The sequence below is a fragment of the Musa acuminata genome, chromosome BXJ3-11 (genome assembly GCF_036884655.1).
Source record: "Musa acuminata AAA Group cultivar baxijiao chromosome BXJ3-11, Cavendish_Baxijiao_AAA, whole genome shotgun sequence".
In the NCBI taxonomy this organism is placed as follows: domain Eukaryota; kingdom Viridiplantae; phylum Streptophyta; class Magnoliopsida; order Zingiberales; family Musaceae; genus Musa; species Musa acuminata.
In genome coordinates, this window is record NC_088359.1 from 28,164,189 (window position 1) to 28,184,151 (window position 19,963).

The window sequence follows — 19,963 nt, forward strand, 5'->3', positions numbered from 1 at the left end:
ATCCAAGGAACTTTCCTGAGTTGACTCCGAAAGTGTACTTGGTGGGATTGAGGAGCATATTGAACTTCTTTAGAACTCTAAATGTGTTAGCTAAATCTATCAAATGTGAGTCAATCATTCCTCCAAACTTTCTTGGGGTTAGCATCAATTCTCCTTCGATGAATAATGAATCCAAGGAACTTTCATGAGTTGACTCCGAAAGCGTATTTGGTGGGATTGAGGAGCATGTTGAACTTCTTTAGAACTCAAAATGTGTCAGCTAAATCTGTCAAATGTGATTCAATCGTTCCTCCAAATTTGTTGCTTGAACATCTTGTTCATTATCCTTTGTTATGTTGCATCTACATTTTTCAACCTGAATGACATGACTTGGTAATAGTATATGCCTTGGTAAGTGCATTTTTGAACCTCTAATGCAATCCTTATTTGGTTATATCTTGAGAATACATTCATAAATGTAAAGAGCTCATGACTCAATGTTACATCAACTAAATGATCAATATGAGGAAGAGGACAATTGTCCTTCAGGCATGCTTTGTTGAGGTTGATATAATCAACACATATTCTTTAACTGTCATTAGACTTTTTAATGAATACAACATTGGCGAGCCATCATGGGTGCTGCACCTTGATGATAAACCCTACTCTTAACAACTTATCAATCTCCTCATTGATTGTCTGTTGGCGGTCTAGAGCAAACTTATGATGCTTTTGTTTCATTGATCGTGCTTTGGAAGAAATATTTAGGTGATGTTGGACTATATCTGGGTTGGATCCCAACATATCTTTTAGTGACTATCTGAACACCTTAATGTTTTTTCTAAAAAAAATTGATAAGTTACACTCATTTCTCTTCATGAAGTGTCATCTCGACTTTGACAACTTAATCGAGATGGGTTTTGTTTAGGGGTGCCTCAATCAATGATTCCATCGACTTCGTGTGTACGAGGGATTTGGTGAAATTTGAAGCGTCCATAGGTGATATCTTGGATTGTGCCTTCTTCAGTAGGGAGACCGTCGTAAGGTAGCACTAGCATGACTCCTTCGAGTTATTTCATAGCTCTATAATATTGACTCTCATTAGGAACTTCATCACCATGTGGTAGGTTGACACTGTCACCCTCAGCCTATTCAATGTGGGTCATCCTATAATTATGTTGTATGTCGACAGGATATCGACCATCATAAATTTGATCATCACCATTTTGGAGCACGACTCATCCACAAACGTGACGTGTAGATTCATAGTCTTAAGAGGAGAGATCGAGTGCGAGTCATGAATGAACTCCATAAGTGAAGAAGTCATAGGAGTGAGGTGAGTTATTAATCAAGATCCTGTGCTTTTAGAAAGCATCAAAATAGAGGATATCAGCAAAACTACCTGTATTTATCATGACTCTATTCACTCGAGTGTTGATCATCCTTATGGAGGCGACTAAGGCATCATCATGGTTTGGATCAAGCTAATATATCTCTTCCTCTTTGAAGATTATTTCAGAATCACCTCTCGTTTGTGAGCGCTTTTCAATGGTAGCTCAAGCATAAGCTTTACGACTCAAGGAGCTATCTCCTCTTAAGGTGAGTTCATTAATTTTGATGTCAATATGTCTTTCTATCAATCTCTAAGGTCAAGGTGAAGATTCTTGATGCCTTCGAATGAATCGCTTGAGGTGTCTCTAACGAACGAGTTCTTTTAATCTGTTATTTTAAGTCATGAAAACCTTTCATGTCATGGCCATAATCTCGATGGAAGTGATAGCACTTGGATCTATCTCTCTTTTCTAACGGAGTCATTATCGATTGAGGGTTTTTAAGAGTCTTATCTCTTTTATATGTAAAAAGAGTTTAGTTTCGATCATATTCAAGGGGGTTAACTCGAGCCTCGAGCAAGGCAATTTGGGTTTGTCATTTCTTTGTTGTCGTGGTAGCCATGGGATTGCCGAAGATTATAGCTGATCCATCTCGACCTTTTGCATATCTCTTTGTATTTATCCGAGACTATTACCTTAGTCACGATATATTGATTGGCTCGTTGGAGTACTTTGGGTATCATTATCGATGGCCTCTCTACCAATGATAAAAAAAAGACAATATGGCTTAAGTCTCATCATGAAGGTCTGTATGATAAGTGATGTGTGTACATCTTACATGCCTCGAATCTAGTAGGTGAATCGAGCGATGAAATCCGAGAGCGTCTCCTCCTTCCCATATCTAAGTCGAAGAAGCAGTGTCGTCGATGATTTCGAGTATATATTCCCGAGAAAATAAAACTCAAATTCCCTAATGAGCTGAATAAAGAAATTGATATAAAGCGATTTCAGATGGGTGTACCATTCTCATGCTAAGCCTTTTAAAATAGATAGGAAGGCATATCACATTAAGGCATCAGAAATACCATATAATGACATTTGAGCACAGAAAGCAATGATATGCTCGAGCAAGTTAGTATTACCGTCGAAGGCTTCTAATAATGGAAGACAAAAATTGATTAGGATTGGCTCCTTCTAGATGTCGTTGGTGAATGATGACCAACTTGAGGTGGGGTTGATCGACCCTTCCACTATAGATTATTGGAATTTCATCGTAATTCTTCTAAACATTGATTTATTTATCATAGTTGAATTCTCAAGGAATCATTTGTCGAATCTAACGATTAAGTTTAGGATTCATGTGGAACAAGATGGTGGTATAGGGGCTTATTGAATTCCGTAGTTGGGGAACAAGATGTTTGCTCGACCGGTGGCTCGAGGGCCTCGTGTGATCTTAAGATATTGGTATTACGTCGGGTGGGAGAACCTCAATGGGTGTTGATGCTAGTGTCAATTGAATTGTTGACTATAGTTGAGGCAATGATGTTGCCTGTTGGGTTAACTGGGGCAAGAGCGGAGCTACAGCTTGTATCATACTCATTAGCATTTATACTTGTTGGGTGAAGTTCAAGAATACCTCAGTGGGTATGAATAGGTGACTCAACGTCGCCCTTGGGTTATTGAATAGATGCAAATATTGTATCGACGCTTGTGTGGAGGTTGATGCGTCCACGTCCAACGTCGCCCTTGGGTTATAAATTGGAGGCGGAGCCTCCTCCCTTGGGCATTCATTCTTACAAAATTAGACCTTTATTCTAGCATCAAAAATGTTAGGAGAAAAAAATATCGTTAACGTCTTAATTAACCCGACATGGTTTAAACCCATATGCGTAGGATTGTTTGAGGTATATCTAAGGTGGAAACTTCAAACTCCTTAGGTGTCACTTACATGAAGATCGAGGTTGAAAGAGATTTTTTGATATAATCCCTCTGGTGTTCACGTTAGTAACTCATAAGTGTAGACAAGAATAGTTAAAAGAAGTTTTATTTTCTCTTTATCAAAGATAAACTTTTATACATAATCGTAAATAATATGAAGAAAATTTTTTATTATCTTTCTCATCATAAATGTAAAAAAAAAATTACCTTCTCTTATTTTTTGGGTGTTACATGGTAATAATATATGATTAATCAAAAATAATTTTCTAATCGGAATGAATGGAGTTTATGGTTTGAAAGCTGGCATGAACACACTCTCCCAGTGAATTCGATGCCCGTAGTTCCATAAAAGCTTAATACAAGAGTAAAAGCCCATTCCAAGCTGGTACGAACACACTCTCCCGGTGAATTCGATGCTTGTAGTTCCATATAAGCTTGGCATAAAGACTAAAAGCCCATTCCAAGACTTCGTCCACAGCTCAGGCAGCTATATCTGACGAGCTGGAAAAGGATGGCTAGATACACCTTCCGGTGAGAAACATTGGGCGTTGGAAGGCCGCTTTCGAGCTATTGATGGAACCCACCCCTGCATCTGATAGGGGAGTCCGAGTCAAAGGTAGCGTGTACGACTGGGATTCCTATGTTGGATTTGCCTGATATCCAAATGAGTCCTTGTCATCATGCAATTGTAAGGCTGGGAAGTGTGCAGAAGATGTCAAAGCTGGGCCAGGGGACACCAGCAAACACCTGGTGTGCAGGGACCTTCGTCCCGGTAGACCATGGCTGAGGACAGTCGGAGAAGCAAGGCATGGTGGCTTGGCGCATGAAGGAAGCTAGTGGAGATCGTGTCACCTCACCGAGGTTATTTGGGCATCGGTGCTCTGCCAACCTCCCACCAAGTACTCTAGTGGTGCCCACACTTGAGGTACAGGCAAAGATGCTCGCTACTCCATCCTAAATTGGTGTGAACGAATCGGTAGAACGACACAACGCAGTCGGCAGAGCAGTGATCCGTTTCCCTGGGAAACACTTGTCCACCCACCGCCACAAGCCTTCTCGGTGTTGTAATTTACGACCTCAAATTGGCTTCTGCAGCTCTTGCAAGTTGAACTTATGATTAGATATGATTTGGCGTCAATACGAGACCTCGTGTGCCGATGTAAACAGTAAAGTAGGTTGGGAGACTTTGTGCTACCACACATAAAAGGAGAACAAGAACAGCATCGGGCCCTCCCGGCTTCCACTTCCCTGGAAAGCGTGTTCCTTGTGGCGTTGATCCAGCAAACCGATGACAGCTCGCGTCGGAGGGAGTGTTCCGGAGGCCCCCACCCGGCGGGATTCATATGCGTGATGAGATCCATGTACTGTATCACAATATATTAATATTATGTGTTGGTGATAAGCATGGAAGCAACGTGATGGAAAACGAGAATCTTTACACTGTGAACGTGTGACATCATTTCCGAGCTAGCCGTCGACTGCTGATCGCAAGGGGGTCGGTCACGGCGGGACCGCCCAATCAAGAAGTCCACTTGGGGGGCGGCGGACCGGTGGGCAGAGAGAACCACATCAACGAGTGGCGATGGGTCCTCATGCGAGGAGCGTCCGATGCGACGTCGCCACGTGCACCCGCCGCGGCAGATACACGCAACCCCTCTCGGAGGCGGGGATGGCAATGGCGGACATGTCCACGGGAGAGTCACGGGACGACGCCACGAGCACAGCAAGTTATTCTGCTTGTCGTCAAATCCAATACCCCCATCAACAACATTTCCTATCACAGCATAGAATTCTCCACATCGTCGCGGTCATATGCACGTTTGCTCTGCTCGACTTCGAGTAATTTTAGTACACATTCCTATCCTTTGTACACGAACTATATATATCATCACAAAACTTTGGGACAAGGAGAACCCTCCCATGCATCATCATCCATCATATCGTAAAATGACACAGTCACCGGAAAGTAGTAGTACATGAACGACTTGCCACTAGTAAGTAATACCGTATGCGTGAGCATAAGGTAGGCCGACCTCCAGGAGAACGGGTGATCCTCAGCTGCTATCATGAGGCTTGCTGTGTTGGTAGATAGGAGTGGTTGACTTGGTAGCGATGACACTATAGCTAGTGGTGATGAGCGCGACCTAGAATTCCAACAGGAGGCTACCAAAGGGGGCCCTGTGGGGAATGCCCTTCCTCCTTTTGGCGCTCCGGGTGCCGGCCGGCGGCGGGGTGGATGGGGTGAAGCCCTGACTCACGTTGCTCTTCTCGCTCCCGCGGCTGCTAGCGTACGACTCTTCCGAGTCCGAAGGTGCCGCCGCCGCCATTGCTTTCTGCTTCATTGACTTCTTCTTGCTGTGATCGTTGGCTGTGCCGGCTCTCTGAAGGAACCGTTCCGACAAACAGTTAGTCGCAATACTCCATGATGGAGGCCGAGGGATATGTAATCCGATGGAGAGAGAGAGAGAGAGGATGGACCTTGCAGCCGAGGGAGCAGAAGCGGAAGGAGTCGAGGAGGCTCCGCTCGCAGACCTCGCAGGTGTTGGTGACTCCCTTGCCGGGCCTCAGCTGGGGACGCTCGTTCAGGAACACCACGCGGGCGCTGTTGATGATGTACGTCTGCACGCCGGTGATGTCCAACACCTTCTGGATCTCGGAAACGCGGATCACGTCGTGGTAGGACGATCGCCGTATCTGCATCACCGAATCACCGGTCATCAGACGGGCAATCAAAGCCACCGGTTTCTCTCGTCAGGTAGAGAAAGATTAGCAGTAGCGATTGATCGTCGGTAATACAAGATAGCATTTTGAGCGGAAGAACCACTGCGGAAAGGTGCCACCTTCACCGGTAAGAAGGAACAGAGTAGCAACCCATCGGATCGAATCCGCAAATAAGCCGCCATTCTGATGGCAGGAGAAGGAACGGACCTGGGTGGTGCGGTGGCCGCCGTGGTGATGGGCGAGGCAGAGCGAGCAGAGGGCGCCGTTGGTGCAGTCGAGGCAGTACCTATTGCATTCGCTCTTGTTGGAGTCCGCGTGGAGATTGCATTGGATGAAGAACCTCGTCGTCAGCAGCGGGCGCAGCCAGCGGGGGCACCGGCTGTCATCCTCCAGCCCTCCTCCTCCTCCCTGATCGGACCGATACCCATCGACAACCCCCAGCAAAAGACAACCGCTTATCAGAAGTAGAAGGAGAAAGGAAGCATCTTTGGCACTAAAGAGAATCGACAACATACTCGTCTATTCTTGAGATCGAGCTCTTTGTTGGGGGATTCCTGGTCGATCACCATTTCGATCTTTCTCAAGCTTGCAGTGGAGCAGAGAAACGAAGGAGCATCAAGGCAGGCATATGAGAACAAGGGGAGGGCGTGAGGCCTTTTGTAGACACGCGGGAGATATTGTCCGTTCTTATCCACACTCTCTCTCTCTGCCGAGTTGATCACAAGCGACAAGTCTGTCTTCCGTCACATTCCCATTAGATTAAGACCCCCTTTTTTCTTCCTGCCAATGCTGGTCGATTCAACCTCTCCTTTAATCGACTTCTACATACCTTTTTCTTACTCGATTAGGGCATGGATTTGGGGACTAATCACTAGGATGCCATGTACAGATCTGGAATCAAAAGGCTGTTCCTTACACCGCATTTGCTTAGTGGCCAAAGTTATGATACCATGATATTTGATTAGAGGATGAGATCGGTCGACCCTATCGAAGCATCAAGGGTCGAACCACATATATCCTTTGTTGGCTGAGATAAGTCGACCCTTCTCTCCGATCGATGTGGGAGAAATATCTTTGATATATTAATGTGAACAATTGTTATCGTAGGATTTATTTACATCATATATTCTTTCTAATCGACAATTAAAATACTCTCTTATTCCTTTTTCATATCACTATTTGTATCAATTTTCTAAGATTGAAGAAGAAATTAGTTATCTCATTCTTCTCTCGACAAAGAAGAAATGAAATGAAATGAAATGAAATGATTCCTTTCATACATATGCAACGGGCTCCACTACCCACCCTCCTCTTTGGTTTTACATACTGTGCATTACTCGTTACGGTTTAGATTTTAGATTTCTCGACTCAAATACTTTCAATGATCAATCATATTTCGCATATGATAGATAATATTAGAACTTCCCAACATAATGAACAGAGATTAGTGGATCTTTCTTTAATTGTGTGGATCGGATTTTGAGTTCGTGAAGCACTTAATTATTATGACAGCAAGAAAAAAAGATGACGAGGATGAGGATATTTAATTATAATTTTATATGATTGATTGCTTTAGCGAACCAAACTTGGCCACAACCACCATGCTCTTTGTGGATATCCCACAACAACCATGCCCTTTCCTTTTTCCCCCATCCTTTTGTGGTGAGGGAGGGTATCTGAGCCTAACTTGGCCACCACCATAAAATGGACAATCTAACCGCAAATCATCGCTCCATGATTCACTCAACCCACCCCTCTCTCCCTTACGGGTTGATGCCAAAATTTCCAGTGCTGAGGTCACGCCAAGAAGAAACCACCATTCATCCACCAGAATAATTTCATCTATAAACAAGGATAGGAGGAACATTTAAATCGTGGAGGTTCTCATCACTTTGCTGCTTCTACATGTTGGAGATGGATCATGCATGGCTCATGAAACCTTGGAGCTAATGCCATGGAAGAGGTTAGCAATGGTGGGGCTACTGTGGAGACTAATTCTTCCACCGCACAAGAATTTTGTGGTGTGGGGTGGGGCCAGGTTTTGGAGAACCTGGTGTTGGTGATGACCTTGACAAGCACAACAAGCACAAGCACGCTTCCCACCTGGGGGCCGCAGAAGAAGATGAACAGAGAACAAGAGGTGTGGTAGCGGCAGTGGGCGTTTGGACAGGGAGAAGGATCCGTGTCTTGTTCTGCCGTTTTTCTTCTGACTTTGCCCTTGAGGAAGGTGATGAAGATGGGTGTGGTGGCCCAAGGAGGAGGATCGGGGGAAGTGCCCCCATGTGCAGAGAAAGGAGGTGGTGACTGTCCGCTTCTTTTTCTTTACCGAGGAAACAGTATGTGACGGCCCTTCCTTGGATCTTGTGAGGACATCAATGTTTTACATTCTATGGATATTACCGGAGCAACGCAATGCCGAATCTCTCATCCCATCGAACGCTAACGCAGATTGGGGGGTGGGTGGGTAGGTGGGTCAAAAGTTCACAGGAGATAGTTCCTTCGAATCGTCAGGTTCGTCAACGGTCAATCAAGCCTGGGTCCCATTGGTAAACGATGAAAAGATGTCAGATAAATTGGTTGGACAACGAGAAAAACGACATGGGCATCAGATCCAACTAAGATCCGATCCACTGACTGACGAGAGACGCATTCAATTAATAGTGATAAAAAAAAGATGTGGAAGAATAGGGAACGGACCATCTTACGGCGTTCGGTCTCGATGGACTAGATCCTGCTAGTTCCAGAGGTCGCAGAAGCACCACCAGATTTGTGGTCGTGTTAGAGCTCGACAAGGGGAGGAGAGTAGGTTCCACTGCTCGTACATACAGCGCGCATCATGACGAGCCTTCTTCCTCTTTTCCCTCCTCCCGTCTCCGTTTGAGCATCTATATCACGACCAACAAATAGAGGAGGCGTCGGCGGTAGAAGCCAACACTCGACACGTCTCTGTTATGGTTTGTGTCACCGATGCCTCGGGAAATATAGAAGAGCATATAAACTTCTGAGGAAGACAGTTACTAGTATGGTTACGTAGCTCCAACTGCATCGCCTGAGTCGGCAGCGCAAAGCAACTACTGAGGTTTATTAATACAACTCAAAAGGAATTAAAAACAAAAAAAACAAAAGGAAGATAAATTTAAGCTTTTGACGTCGGACAAGCAATTTCTAGAGAAGATAAGAAGCTGTTTATCGATCAGCTAGCTGTTGAACATGGTATACGAATGTGACCTTAGGCAGCGTACTCAAAGCATTCTGGCCTGGAAGTCATTGATCAGACCGGAGGCTAAAGACGACAACTTCTTCCCAGTCTCCCCCGCTATGTTCTTCAGCGATGATATATCTTGTGATGCCTAGAGAAGCAAAGCACATGTTATTGAGTACCTCGACAAAAGATTTAAAAAAATGTCACACACACACACACACCCTCCTGCAGAAATCTGGTAAGAGGAATGTACGCGGAGAGATATTTAGATGAGATATTGACAATGTAAATGCTAGCCGAGCAGGTTTTCCTACAGTATAGAAAGTACCTGGAAGGAGATTCTGTTGATTAGGTCTGCAGCAGTCAGGTCGAGTCCCGAATCATTTTCACGACCAAAGAGATCGGCGCTTGAAATGGATGTTGACCCCTACATAAAAGGTGGTATAAGCCAGCGTGAACACTCGAAAGGTTATCAAACTCCAACATGGTACCAATCAGGTTTTTAACCAAATCAAATTTTTATTAGTGGTACGGAATATCCATATCATAGGAGATCATGAGGAAATACCAGCAACTGATGCAACAAAGTTTTGCTGAAGCTCCAATGAGAATAAGGAGTCTCAAAAATAATAATCACAAAATAGAAGGCACCTAAACTGAAGAGCAACTGATAAATGTGTCTCCCAGGCCAATAACCATGTCAGTACATTTATTTTGGAGTATTCTCCTCACTTCCAGAGCCTGGAAGGCATTGGTTGCTAGCAGAGTCGACCAACTACGTACATCTAGTAACATCACATTTCTACGATCCTGCTATCAAGGCTCACAAATCTCCTTGATTCAACAAATATAATATGATGGTGGAAAAAGCACATACCGTGTATTTTTCCAACGATATTTGGGCCTCACTAGCTCTGTTCTCATCACCAAAGAATTGGGCTGATGATATTGATTTTGCATTTGAAAATTTCTGTCTTGCTTCATTACCTTCTTGTACCTGGTAATCAAAAGTACAAAAAACAAATTATAAGAAAATTGTAAGATTTGTACAAGCATATCATCACTTTTTTGCATTTAAGAATTGTGCTGACAATTTTCTCTCTTCTAAATTAAGTGTCATCTGTTCATAGCCTCTGCTAAAATAACCACAATGAACCTCTCACTATTGTAGGCCCTTATATCAAATGCCAAAACAAACCTGCCCATTACCTGTGTTGCCTTCAACAAATGACATTTTTCTCTCAACCACTTTCACACTATGGTAGTAATAAGATTCTATGGTATAATTTATCATCTAATCAAGGACACAGTATGATGCTTTGACAGGGTAGAAAAAATTTATAACTTCCACGACATCAAAAAGGTTACTTTGGACTTGATCAATGTCTAGATATGAATCCATCAGGCACATAGTTATTTTTTTAAAAAAAATCAGAAAGTCTCCATTAGAGAAAGAAAGAGGGACATCATTCAACCAAATTGACAGAAAATGGTAACAAAACAGTATTACCTGTACTTTTGAAGAAATGGAGCTTGATTTTTTCTGAAATCCACCATCCATTCCAAAGTCTTGAAAAAAGCTTGAAGACTTCGGTGGAGCAACATGATTGATCACTTCAAAGCCACCAGTGCCCTCGATGGAAGGTGTGTCCTCCATATACTCAAATCGAGAAGGAAATGACTGACCAATTGTCCCGTTAGAATTAGCTGGCACTGCCACGGGTGCTGGTTCTTCAGGCTTTTGGTCATAAAGACTTTCATTTGGCTGCAAAGAAATTAACAGTTAATGTGAAGACAGCAGATTCAGCCAAAAAAAAGAAAAGGTTATAGTGAAAGTGTTCTATTCTGATAATTCATATTCAAATACATAATTTGTACAATTCATATATATATGCACATATACACACACCATAGAAGCATTTACCATAGAATATGCAGAACATCAAAAGAATAAAATACTCGATAAAAATCTGAAATTAAGCAAAGACAAACAAGTCCAACAAAAAATGGCAGGAATAATGCCTCACAAAACCTATTGATCTACTAACTTGCAGAGGCATAAATTTACCTTTGTCGTGAGCTTCCTGACACCAAGCCCTCCAGTCTTGCTTGCAGACTTCTTTGTATAAATCGGTTTCTTAACAGAACTTATAAATGCAGAACGAACTGGAGCTTTAGGGGATCGGGTAGTTTCAGTCTCATATGCCACATTTGGATTATCATCGGGTGTATCTGCGGGCTTGAGTTCATGAAGTCCATTCAATGCTTGTGGTGAATGGGATGCTGCAACAGGTGATGCAGGTAATCCAGTATCCTCAGCAGAGCTCTTAGCAACCTCTTTGGTAAGTAACTGCCTATACAATTCTGCTGCCCTAGATGTATATTTGGCCTCAATCTTGCCACCATCTGTCCATCCATGCTGCTTAAAGAAAACTTGTGCGCGGTTGTTGCCTCCAAACACCATCATTTTCAGCTGCTCAGGAGTCCAAGAGTCTAAATTTGTAGACCTAGACAGCATCAAATAACACATTTAACAGTGACTCATGCAAGCACCTCCAGAAGAAGCCATCAGGATCTAAATAAAATGCTTAAAGACATTGAACATGTTGGACATCCGATAAATAAGCATGTAAGTAATGCTAACATGTCATGGAAATCTTCAGGTAGAAATTAAAGAACAATATTAGTACGATCAGCCCTTGTAGTTACTACAGCAAGATTTCCATCTCATTTGATCCTTCTGATCTGCATATCACAAATATACGGATTATGCAGCACTTTCCATTATTAGAAGATGCGAAATAGTACTCTTGTAATAAACTAAGGTCAACTTGAAATTTGTTTAAGACACACCAACTTGCTAACAAGAGAACTACCAGTTCATTTTAATTCTGTAAATCAACGTTAGCCATCCCTGAAGTCTCAAGAGCCAAACTTCAACCTCATCTTCGATCCGGTTTATCAAATTGCAAATCCACATTCATATAAGTTTAAAATAAAACAGCTTTTCTATATGAAAAATCATATAAGGTCTTTCTCATATGATGTACTTCTATCCATTTTACTTTGGAAGAATTCTACTGTCGGCCAATAAGGTTCTGAAACAATTTATGAACTTAATCAGTGTAGGAATAGAAGTTCCATAACAACTATTATTTTTAAATCAACTGTGTCAAAGCGCCTGAACAAATCTTCAAGTGTTATAACTTGGTCATAACCAACTAGAGTTTTAGCACTAGCTCAAAATGGGCAAATCAATTTCCATCATCTCAATAAAAAACGCAAAAAAAGGGGTTTTCTGACAATATATTCTCCACATAGACATCGCGTTTAGAATATTTTACAGGCAAACACAGGTTAAACTGTAAAGTTAGCTCATCATGCAATCCAATAGACTCTATTACTGATGAATATCAAGTTGAAAATTTTTCAGGTCCCAAAAAAGGATAAAAAACAAAGACAATTAAAACACAATCAATTACTTCTCCTAAAAACTTTAAACATCATTATACAGATGGATCAGGAAATGAACTAGAAAATTAGCCTTCAAATGAAGCAGGACTGCGAGGAAATATCTAATGCAACTTACATTACAGATCTACTATCTTAAAAGCAAAAGCAAGTGGATATTCATTGTCCCCTGCAGGCATCCTCCGTGTGTATCATTTGAAGTTGAACCGACCAAAGTGGATTACGTAATTTCAAGAACATATAAAAAGAAATAGATCGACAATAACATCCCACAAAACATTTTATGCATTTAGATATCGATACAAGTTTTCAAACTCCTAAAACCTTTAAAAAAAAAAAAAAGGAACTGCCCTATTTCTTAGATTTAGCAAAAGCAACGAGCATAACATTCTGATACCTTACGAAGCTGATGTGCACACCAAGGCTGCGGTGAACGGCAGAGCAATCGAGGCATAGAAAGATCCCGTAGGTCACCGACGCCCACGTCGGGTTCTTCGCGTTGCAATCGAAGCACATCTGCAAAGGAAAAGAGATCCACGGGCGAGAAATAATCAGATCTGAAGGCCCTCGCTGGAGATCCCAGCGACCCAATCGATTCCAGCAGAGGGACACGAGGAAGTCGATCCAAAATCAAGGAACGAAACACAAGAAAGTAACAGCAACGCATCTTGAGCGGGTTACCTTGTTATCGGGCTTGGATTTGACCTTTCTGAACACGGCGTTCTTGTCGGCGAAGCCATCAGAAGCCATTGACGACGACGGGAGGAAGGCTTTCGTGGATGTTCGCCCCAGACGGGAGAGAGGAGAGCAGGCTAGAGATTCGGAACCCGAAAGTAGTCGGTTTAATAATAATATTTTTTTTTAAACGCTTATAATTATAATTACTGTGCAATCTAAAGGGACCGGACCGGCCTTATTTTGATTCGTTCATATATATATATATATATATGAGCTTTCCATCTTCAGGAAAATATTTTTTTCCCCTTATATCTGCCTTTATCTTTGGTATCTCTCATCGTATCCGTGATGATCGAAAAAGGTAAATGAAAACCGTTCAGAATTAACGCTAGCCGATGATCCTATTTCATTGGGAACCTACACACTGACGACCTCCGTGCATTCTCCAACTCTTCGCTTATCATATTCGCAATGGCCGAAGAGGACGAAGAAGACCATCGAGAGTTGTTCGTTGGTTGATGACCCCTACTAGCTAATGACTAACCCTGCATCATCGAAATCCCATACGTCTCGCCTTTGCCTGTAACCCCCTTTGCTAAAGACACAACAAGGAGGATGAAAACGACTAACATACGAGGTGATCAAAGACCACATGCGTAAACTATTAGGGCCTGATGAGGATAATAATTATGATAAGACCCGGGCTGACGTCAGCTACCCCAGATGACGCCTCACGACCCGACAGCACCTGGTTAAATTGATCGGCACGTCGATCGAGATATATTAACGACCTGCTTAAGCTCAGTCCTTCACGCCAACGTCGGTGTCAGACGCTACCTGCCCCCTGCAAGCGGGCACATCAGGTAACAGTAAACTCCCCTATAAATACCCTCGTCTCGGGGGATGGAGAGAGGGAGAGACACACGCAAACACCACGCCACTCCACTCCCCTCACTAACTTGATCGTCGGAGGGGTCGGGCCGAGCTTCCGACCCGACCTGTGTGCAGGTAAGAAGACGAAACTATTTCCTCGGGATGCCAAGGAGTGGAAGCCTTCCCCACGGGACATCCCGACGAACCCCGATCCCTGCGACCGACCGCGTCGACGACCCCCAAGAGACCTCGAGCGAAGATCCCCGCCATTCGGCCCTGAAACGAGCCGCGTCGGCCCCGAGGCCACGGCAAAAAATTGTTTACACCAACAAGGCCGAAGGTAGAGACGAACAAGGACGAGAGTTCGGGAGGCTTTGAGCGAAGGCATGAGTCTCCGTTAAAAAAGGTATAAGAGTAAAATTATTTTTCAGAAAAAAAATATTATAACTTTTTTTAAAAAATGGGAGCACTATACAGGAATTTATGGAGGCTTTTTTACACTGTCAATTTACACGGCAAAAACAAATGATTTTCTTCAACATTTTCTTAAATTTTCCTCAATTTCAATCCCATAACGGGAGAAGAAACGAACATGATATTAAAAGTGCACATCATCCTTTCATGGATCACCTGATGCAAGATATCAAGATCCAATCTCCCAGGCGTTGCTCCTGCTCCAGTCCGAAGCCTGCAGCCTTGCACATCGTTTACTTCATATAGAACTCAGCATGAGCAGCTGCTGTTGCTGCTGCTGCATCAACTCTTAGCTGCTCTGGAAACTGAACACGCTCTTCCCGCAAAGGCAACACAGAAACGAAGGGAGCCATACAGTGCACATGGAAGAAGGTTCAACAACACAAAAAGGCAAGCCATGACTCATTTGCACTACACATGCAACTTATAAATATATATATATATATATATACATGTAGAAGGACATTACCACCAAAACATTAGAAGCCACCGAAACATAGCATACTCTGGCGGCAGCAGCTCCCTCCGCCGCTCTGCTGAGAAAGCCACACTGCAATTCCAAGCACGTACCTACCGAATATAACCCAGAATTCAGCATGATCTAAAAATTTCTCCCGCCGCCATCTCAAAAGTTACTGCTACCACAGACGCAGTGTGACTACCTACTGCTACTACTAATTGGTGCCTCCGCAGCCACTCTGGAGTATAGAGAAGCACAGAGCTGCTCCTGCGTCATCACCCGGCCCGGCGACATCTTCACCGTCACCTGCTGGATCATGAGGTCCTTCACCACCGACACGCTCGCATAATGCAGTTCAAGATCCAGGTCTTTCAGCGCAGCCATCAGACTCGCGGCCGGGTGATTCCTTTTCTGGCACTGCAATCTGATCATGGCCTCCGACCCCAGTATCTTCACTTCCATCTCCACCCCGTGACACCGCCCGTTCGTCGTCGTTCTAAGATTATGGTCCGGTGGTGGCTGGACCGGGAGCTTCTTCTCCAGGGCTTCCACTCGATCTCGCAACTCCTCCTTGTCCGCTTCCAGAGTCTGGAGGTTGGATCGCAGTTCGTTGATGTATGAGACCGCATCGCCGAGGAGGGAGGCTTTGTCCATCTTGGACACGTTGGGGACGACCGCACGGAGAGCGTAGAAGCGTTGGTTGAGTTTCTCGCGGCGCTGCCGCTCGGCTTCCACGTGGTTCAGAGGCTCCTCGCGGCCATTGGCAGGCTTCCGGCCGCGTTTCCTCGGACGTTTCTCTGGCTCCACCACCCGGTTGCTCTCCACCTCTCGCGCCGAGGCCTCCAGGTCCGACTGATCGGAATCCGGGCCATCGAGGATGCCGCCTACGCCGCCGCCGGAAGATTTCATCTGACCATTGGAGGGGGCTCGTGCAGGAGCAGAGGAGAAGCATAGCATCCCCGCTTCCTGGTTGCTCACCCTGGATGTCGCCCCCGTGCAACCCTTATTCTTCATGTCTTCTGCCACGGCGGTGGCGACTTGGTGGTCTGAAAAGAGGCCGCCAGTTACAGGGGCCGGCGATGGATTCCTCTTGCTACACGGTTCGGTCGACTGGGGAGGAACGGGGCCATTGGAAGCTAATTTGGAGTAAAAAGTTTGATTTTGCGGGTTACTGCCGCTGCCCTGATGCTGCTGTTGGTGGTGGTGGTGGTGGGGTTTCTGGATTCGGCGCGAAGAGCTAGGGTTTTCCGTGAGGATCCTGGAGCTAGGGTTGTTCTCGCATTGGGTCCGGGGTTTTGTGACGGAGATGTCGGCGGCGGTCGTGACGGGCGAAACCGAGTCCTTGATCTCCACCGCGGACGGATCTGTGAGCCAGAGAACGGAAGGATCTGTCTCGCCTTGATCGGTGGCGGGAGTCGCCGCCGCAGGTTGCGGCGTGATCCAGGATACGGCGGCGGCCGTGGAGGAGGACGGCAGATCTGGGGAGCTGAAGAGGAAGAGGACGCGGATCTTGCCCATTATCTCGTGGCTGTGGGAGACAACGTCGGTGGAACCGAGCTCGAGCACGCCGGAGCCGACGGGGACGCAGACCATGGTCTGGAGGCCGAACAGCTGCGCCTGGCGCGCCCGCTCGCAGGGCGCCGAGGCGAGGCGGTCGGCGCCGGCGACCCAGACGGGAGCTCCGGCGAAGAGTGCCTGGCCAGGGAACCCGCCCCCGTTGACGAACGATTGGGTCATGGAGACGAGGAAGAACCACTCGGTGTCTGTGACCTCCTCGTCGACGGTCTCGTCGGGCGTCGAGGAACCGCCCCCGGAGATAAGAGAGTGGAGCTCGCGGAGGACGCGCCTCCGGTGCTCCTGCTCGACGGCAGAGACGGCGTTGGCGACCCGCTGCTTTCGCTTGTCCTCCTCGCACCCCTTGTAGTACCCGTCGCCCCAGCCAAGGAAGTACGCGCCGGTAGCGCCGTCCACCGACGTCTGCCAGAAGATGCCGTACGTCCAGCTTTCCCGGGCCCCCTCGATCAGCGCCTGCAGCCGCTGCTGGAGGGTCTCCTGGCTGAAGTACGCCGGTGCTGCCGAGGCGAGGGCGGTCGCCGGACCCAAGGCGGCAGCGGCGGGCGGGGTGGGCGTAGGAGGAGCGGTAGCGGTCGCCCAGGGGAAGCCCTGGAGGTCGGTGGTGCCCATGAAGGCCTCCATCAAGGAGGCGTTGTCGTCGGCCCACAGGTTCATGCTCTTCTCCGATCGATGAGGGGGCGGGCGAGGCGGATGAACCGGATCACTTGATTCCCGTCACCGTTTCCCCTCGGTGAGCCCAAGTCGGGCAGCTATTGTTGACAAAACGCTACTACTGGCTTTGCTCTCCCCCTCGCTTTACTAAACCAACAAATAAATAAATAAATAATAGAAATATATTTTTAATTGATATTATCGGATGGAAAAAGAGAAGGGTAGAATATAATAGAATTGTGTGGTGAGGATGCGAGGGTGCGGAGGTGATGGATAGAACACGTTTTCCTTGCCGGCATCGGGAGGAAAACGACGTAAGCGTGGGTTTGTTGCCTTGTCCTCACGTGGCAGAAGCCTCTGATTTCTCACGCGATAAGGTGGCAGTGTCGATGGCAATTGCCAAGCATCGGACGGCTGCTAATGGGCTCGCGTGTTTCATTGCGATGATGGTGATGATATGATGGTGGTGGTGGGACAGGAATTAAAAGTGTGTCCAAGTACAAGATGAGCAGATTTTTTAGCTTCACCCACCGGTCGGACTCGATGCGAGTGTAGCCCGGCGGACATCAACTAATACCATTACACGTCATGATCATTTTTTTCCTATTGATGAGACCAGATCACCGTACACGAGGCAAATGATCATTGATTACTAGGACGGTACAGAAAAAGTTTCTGTCATGTTGGTGATCAAAGGAATCCCAAACCCACGTAGATAATTCGGTGACCCGTCAAATCTCACCTATCTGCATTACCACATGGTCGCTCGATGACGAACAGCTATTTCACATTCGTCAATTATCTCGATTCGCTATGAAAAGACCCCCGAGATAGATCCTACGATCAAATCCGGAATAGCACCTTTGATTCGTCAATTCTTACTGACTTGATACTCAAAGAAGCATTCATCGGGCTGTACCCGTAAAGCTATTTTATAGGATCATTCCTCATATTTCGCTTCTCGAAATCGTCGGATATGAGTCTTGATATTGGATAGATTTATAAAAATAGCTAACCGAGTCAAAATTAGGTTTCCATACTTTGATAATTGGTCAAAACTTGGATTCAAGTACTATTACGTACCTTTCCAGCGACATCATTACTCATCGTCGCCGGACCCACTTGAAAAGATTAAGTTGAAGAGGAAAGAGAAAACTACTTGAATGCACTGGGGTTACGCATTTTATGGAGGACCACAGCTTGAAAGCTATCGACCGTGACGTCGAAAGGTACCTTATGATAGCCACATTGCCATCGTGAAAGTTACAGCTGTTACTAGCAGCGTAACATAAAGACTATTTTGCAGAACATGCAATCGAGATTGACTTTGTATTTACTATGATTCTTTCTTGGTCTTTCTCCTGCTAATTATCTGAAAGAGACACAACAATGGGGTTTCAATTATGATTAGACCTTTGGCAGTAGGGTTTACGGATGTGGTCGGTGTAAAAATTCTTGAACTAAATAATATCAAGGTTTAAGTTCGATACTGTGAAGACGTGAATTTTCTCCGGAAAATATGCAAAAAAAAAAACTAGTCTAGGCAGCAACATTTGTCAGTAATCAGAATCAAAAGCCCATCCATATAGAAAATAAAAAAGTATAAAAATTATGAATTACTCTTGAAATAGAAACGAATAATAATTAAAAAAAAATAAATAATTTAGAAAATGAAGACAACTAAAAGCACAAAGATTAAAAAACAAACAAATGATATGGCGAGGGCAAATGATTTTATTGGAGAGGAACATGGGACCGTGGCTGGAGCAGGAAGGGCTGGTGCAATGCTTCCTATAATAATCACACGGTTCATGAGAGGAAGGGCAATTTCTTTTAGGGTGAGGAATTCAATCACGAGTCCATTTCACTGTTTTACTCGACTATTTTCAACAACTATAATAATAAATTAATATTTTTAATTATTTAAGATTGACTACATAAATAATAAGACACCTTTTAGATTTATCCCAACTAGAATATCTCCATCACATGAAATAATAATAATTATTATTATTAATTTAGTGCGACACCTTTTTTAGTCGGCAGCGATGACTAGTTGAGTTGCGTGGCTGACTCGATTCTTTTGGCAGTTTATATAGCTTTTTATCCTAAAAGAAAAGATGTTTCTATGGTCAATTCACTCTCTTGCCTGCTTCGTGATTGGACCAGTATTTACTATCTTGTAGGGGTTGCAAATTTATCTCATAGGGGCTATCAAGCATAATGTAGAGATTTATTTCATCAAATGTTATATTTTCCTTTGAAAACTTACATAAGTTTTTTTTAATTTGTGTTGTATTCATTCTGAGTCAAATCCCTTTTATGGGAAACCTTTTCTAAGGTGATCAATGTTTTAGATCTGAGGAATATTTGTCCCCGATCTGTAATCGACAAATTTTTTACCAAAAAAGATGATTTAGTGAATGAGATTACTGATATCAGTCCTTTCACAACATCAAATCTCCTCTCCAATGTGTTAGGGTTAGACCTCTTGTTATATTGACTTAATATCACTTATATATAAGCTAAATTATGCAAATATTCTTTCACTCAAACTTTATCTATTAAGATGTGGTTAGCCCAAAGACCTTGATCCAACACTTCATCATT

The 19,963-nt window shown here is 44.5% G+C and overlaps 3 protein-coding genes across 3 annotated transcripts; all 3 read right to left on the reverse strand.

The window, feature by feature from the left end:
* Positions 1 to 5,129: 5,129 nt before the first annotated feature.
* LOC103971743 (protein RGF1 INDUCIBLE TRANSCRIPTION FACTOR 1-like) lies at positions 5,130 to 6,638 on the reverse strand. Its single transcript, XM_009385849.3, has 4 exons — positions 6,485 to 6,638; positions 6,177 to 6,377; positions 5,727 to 5,942; positions 5,130 to 5,629 (listed from the first exon to the last, which is right to left on the reverse strand). Exons 1-4 carry the CDS (start codon positions 6,536 to 6,538, stop codon positions 5,393 to 5,395), a joined length of 708 nt encoding a protein of 235 aa, XP_009384124.2. The 5' UTR covers positions 6,539 to 6,638; the 3' UTR covers positions 5,130 to 5,392.
* A 2,311-nt stretch (positions 6,639 to 8,949) lies between these two features.
* Positions 8,950 to 13,484, reverse strand: LOC103971744 (probable ADP-ribosylation factor GTPase-activating protein AGD8). Its single transcript, XM_009385850.3, has 7 exons — positions 13,324 to 13,484; positions 13,040 to 13,158; positions 11,240 to 11,678; positions 10,682 to 10,936; positions 10,049 to 10,168; positions 9,500 to 9,598; positions 8,950 to 9,319 (listed from the first exon to the last, which is right to left on the reverse strand). Exons 1-7 carry the CDS (start codon positions 13,390 to 13,392, stop codon positions 9,212 to 9,214), a joined length of 1,209 nt encoding a protein of 402 aa, XP_009384125.1. The 5' UTR covers positions 13,393 to 13,484; the 3' UTR covers positions 8,950 to 9,211.
* Positions 13,485 to 14,734: 1,250 nt separating this feature from the next.
* On the reverse strand, positions 14,735 to 17,366 carry LOC135653264 (transcription factor MYC2-like). Its single transcript, XM_065175057.1, has 2 exons — positions 15,137 to 17,366; positions 14,735 to 14,972 (listed from the first exon to the last, which is right to left on the reverse strand). Exon 1 carries the CDS (start codon positions 17,354 to 17,356, stop codon positions 15,326 to 15,328), a length of 2,031 nt encoding a protein of 676 aa, XP_065031129.1. The 5' UTR covers positions 17,357 to 17,366; the 3' UTR covers positions 14,735 to 14,972; positions 15,137 to 15,325.
* Positions 17,367 to 19,963: the final 2,597 nt, after the last annotated feature.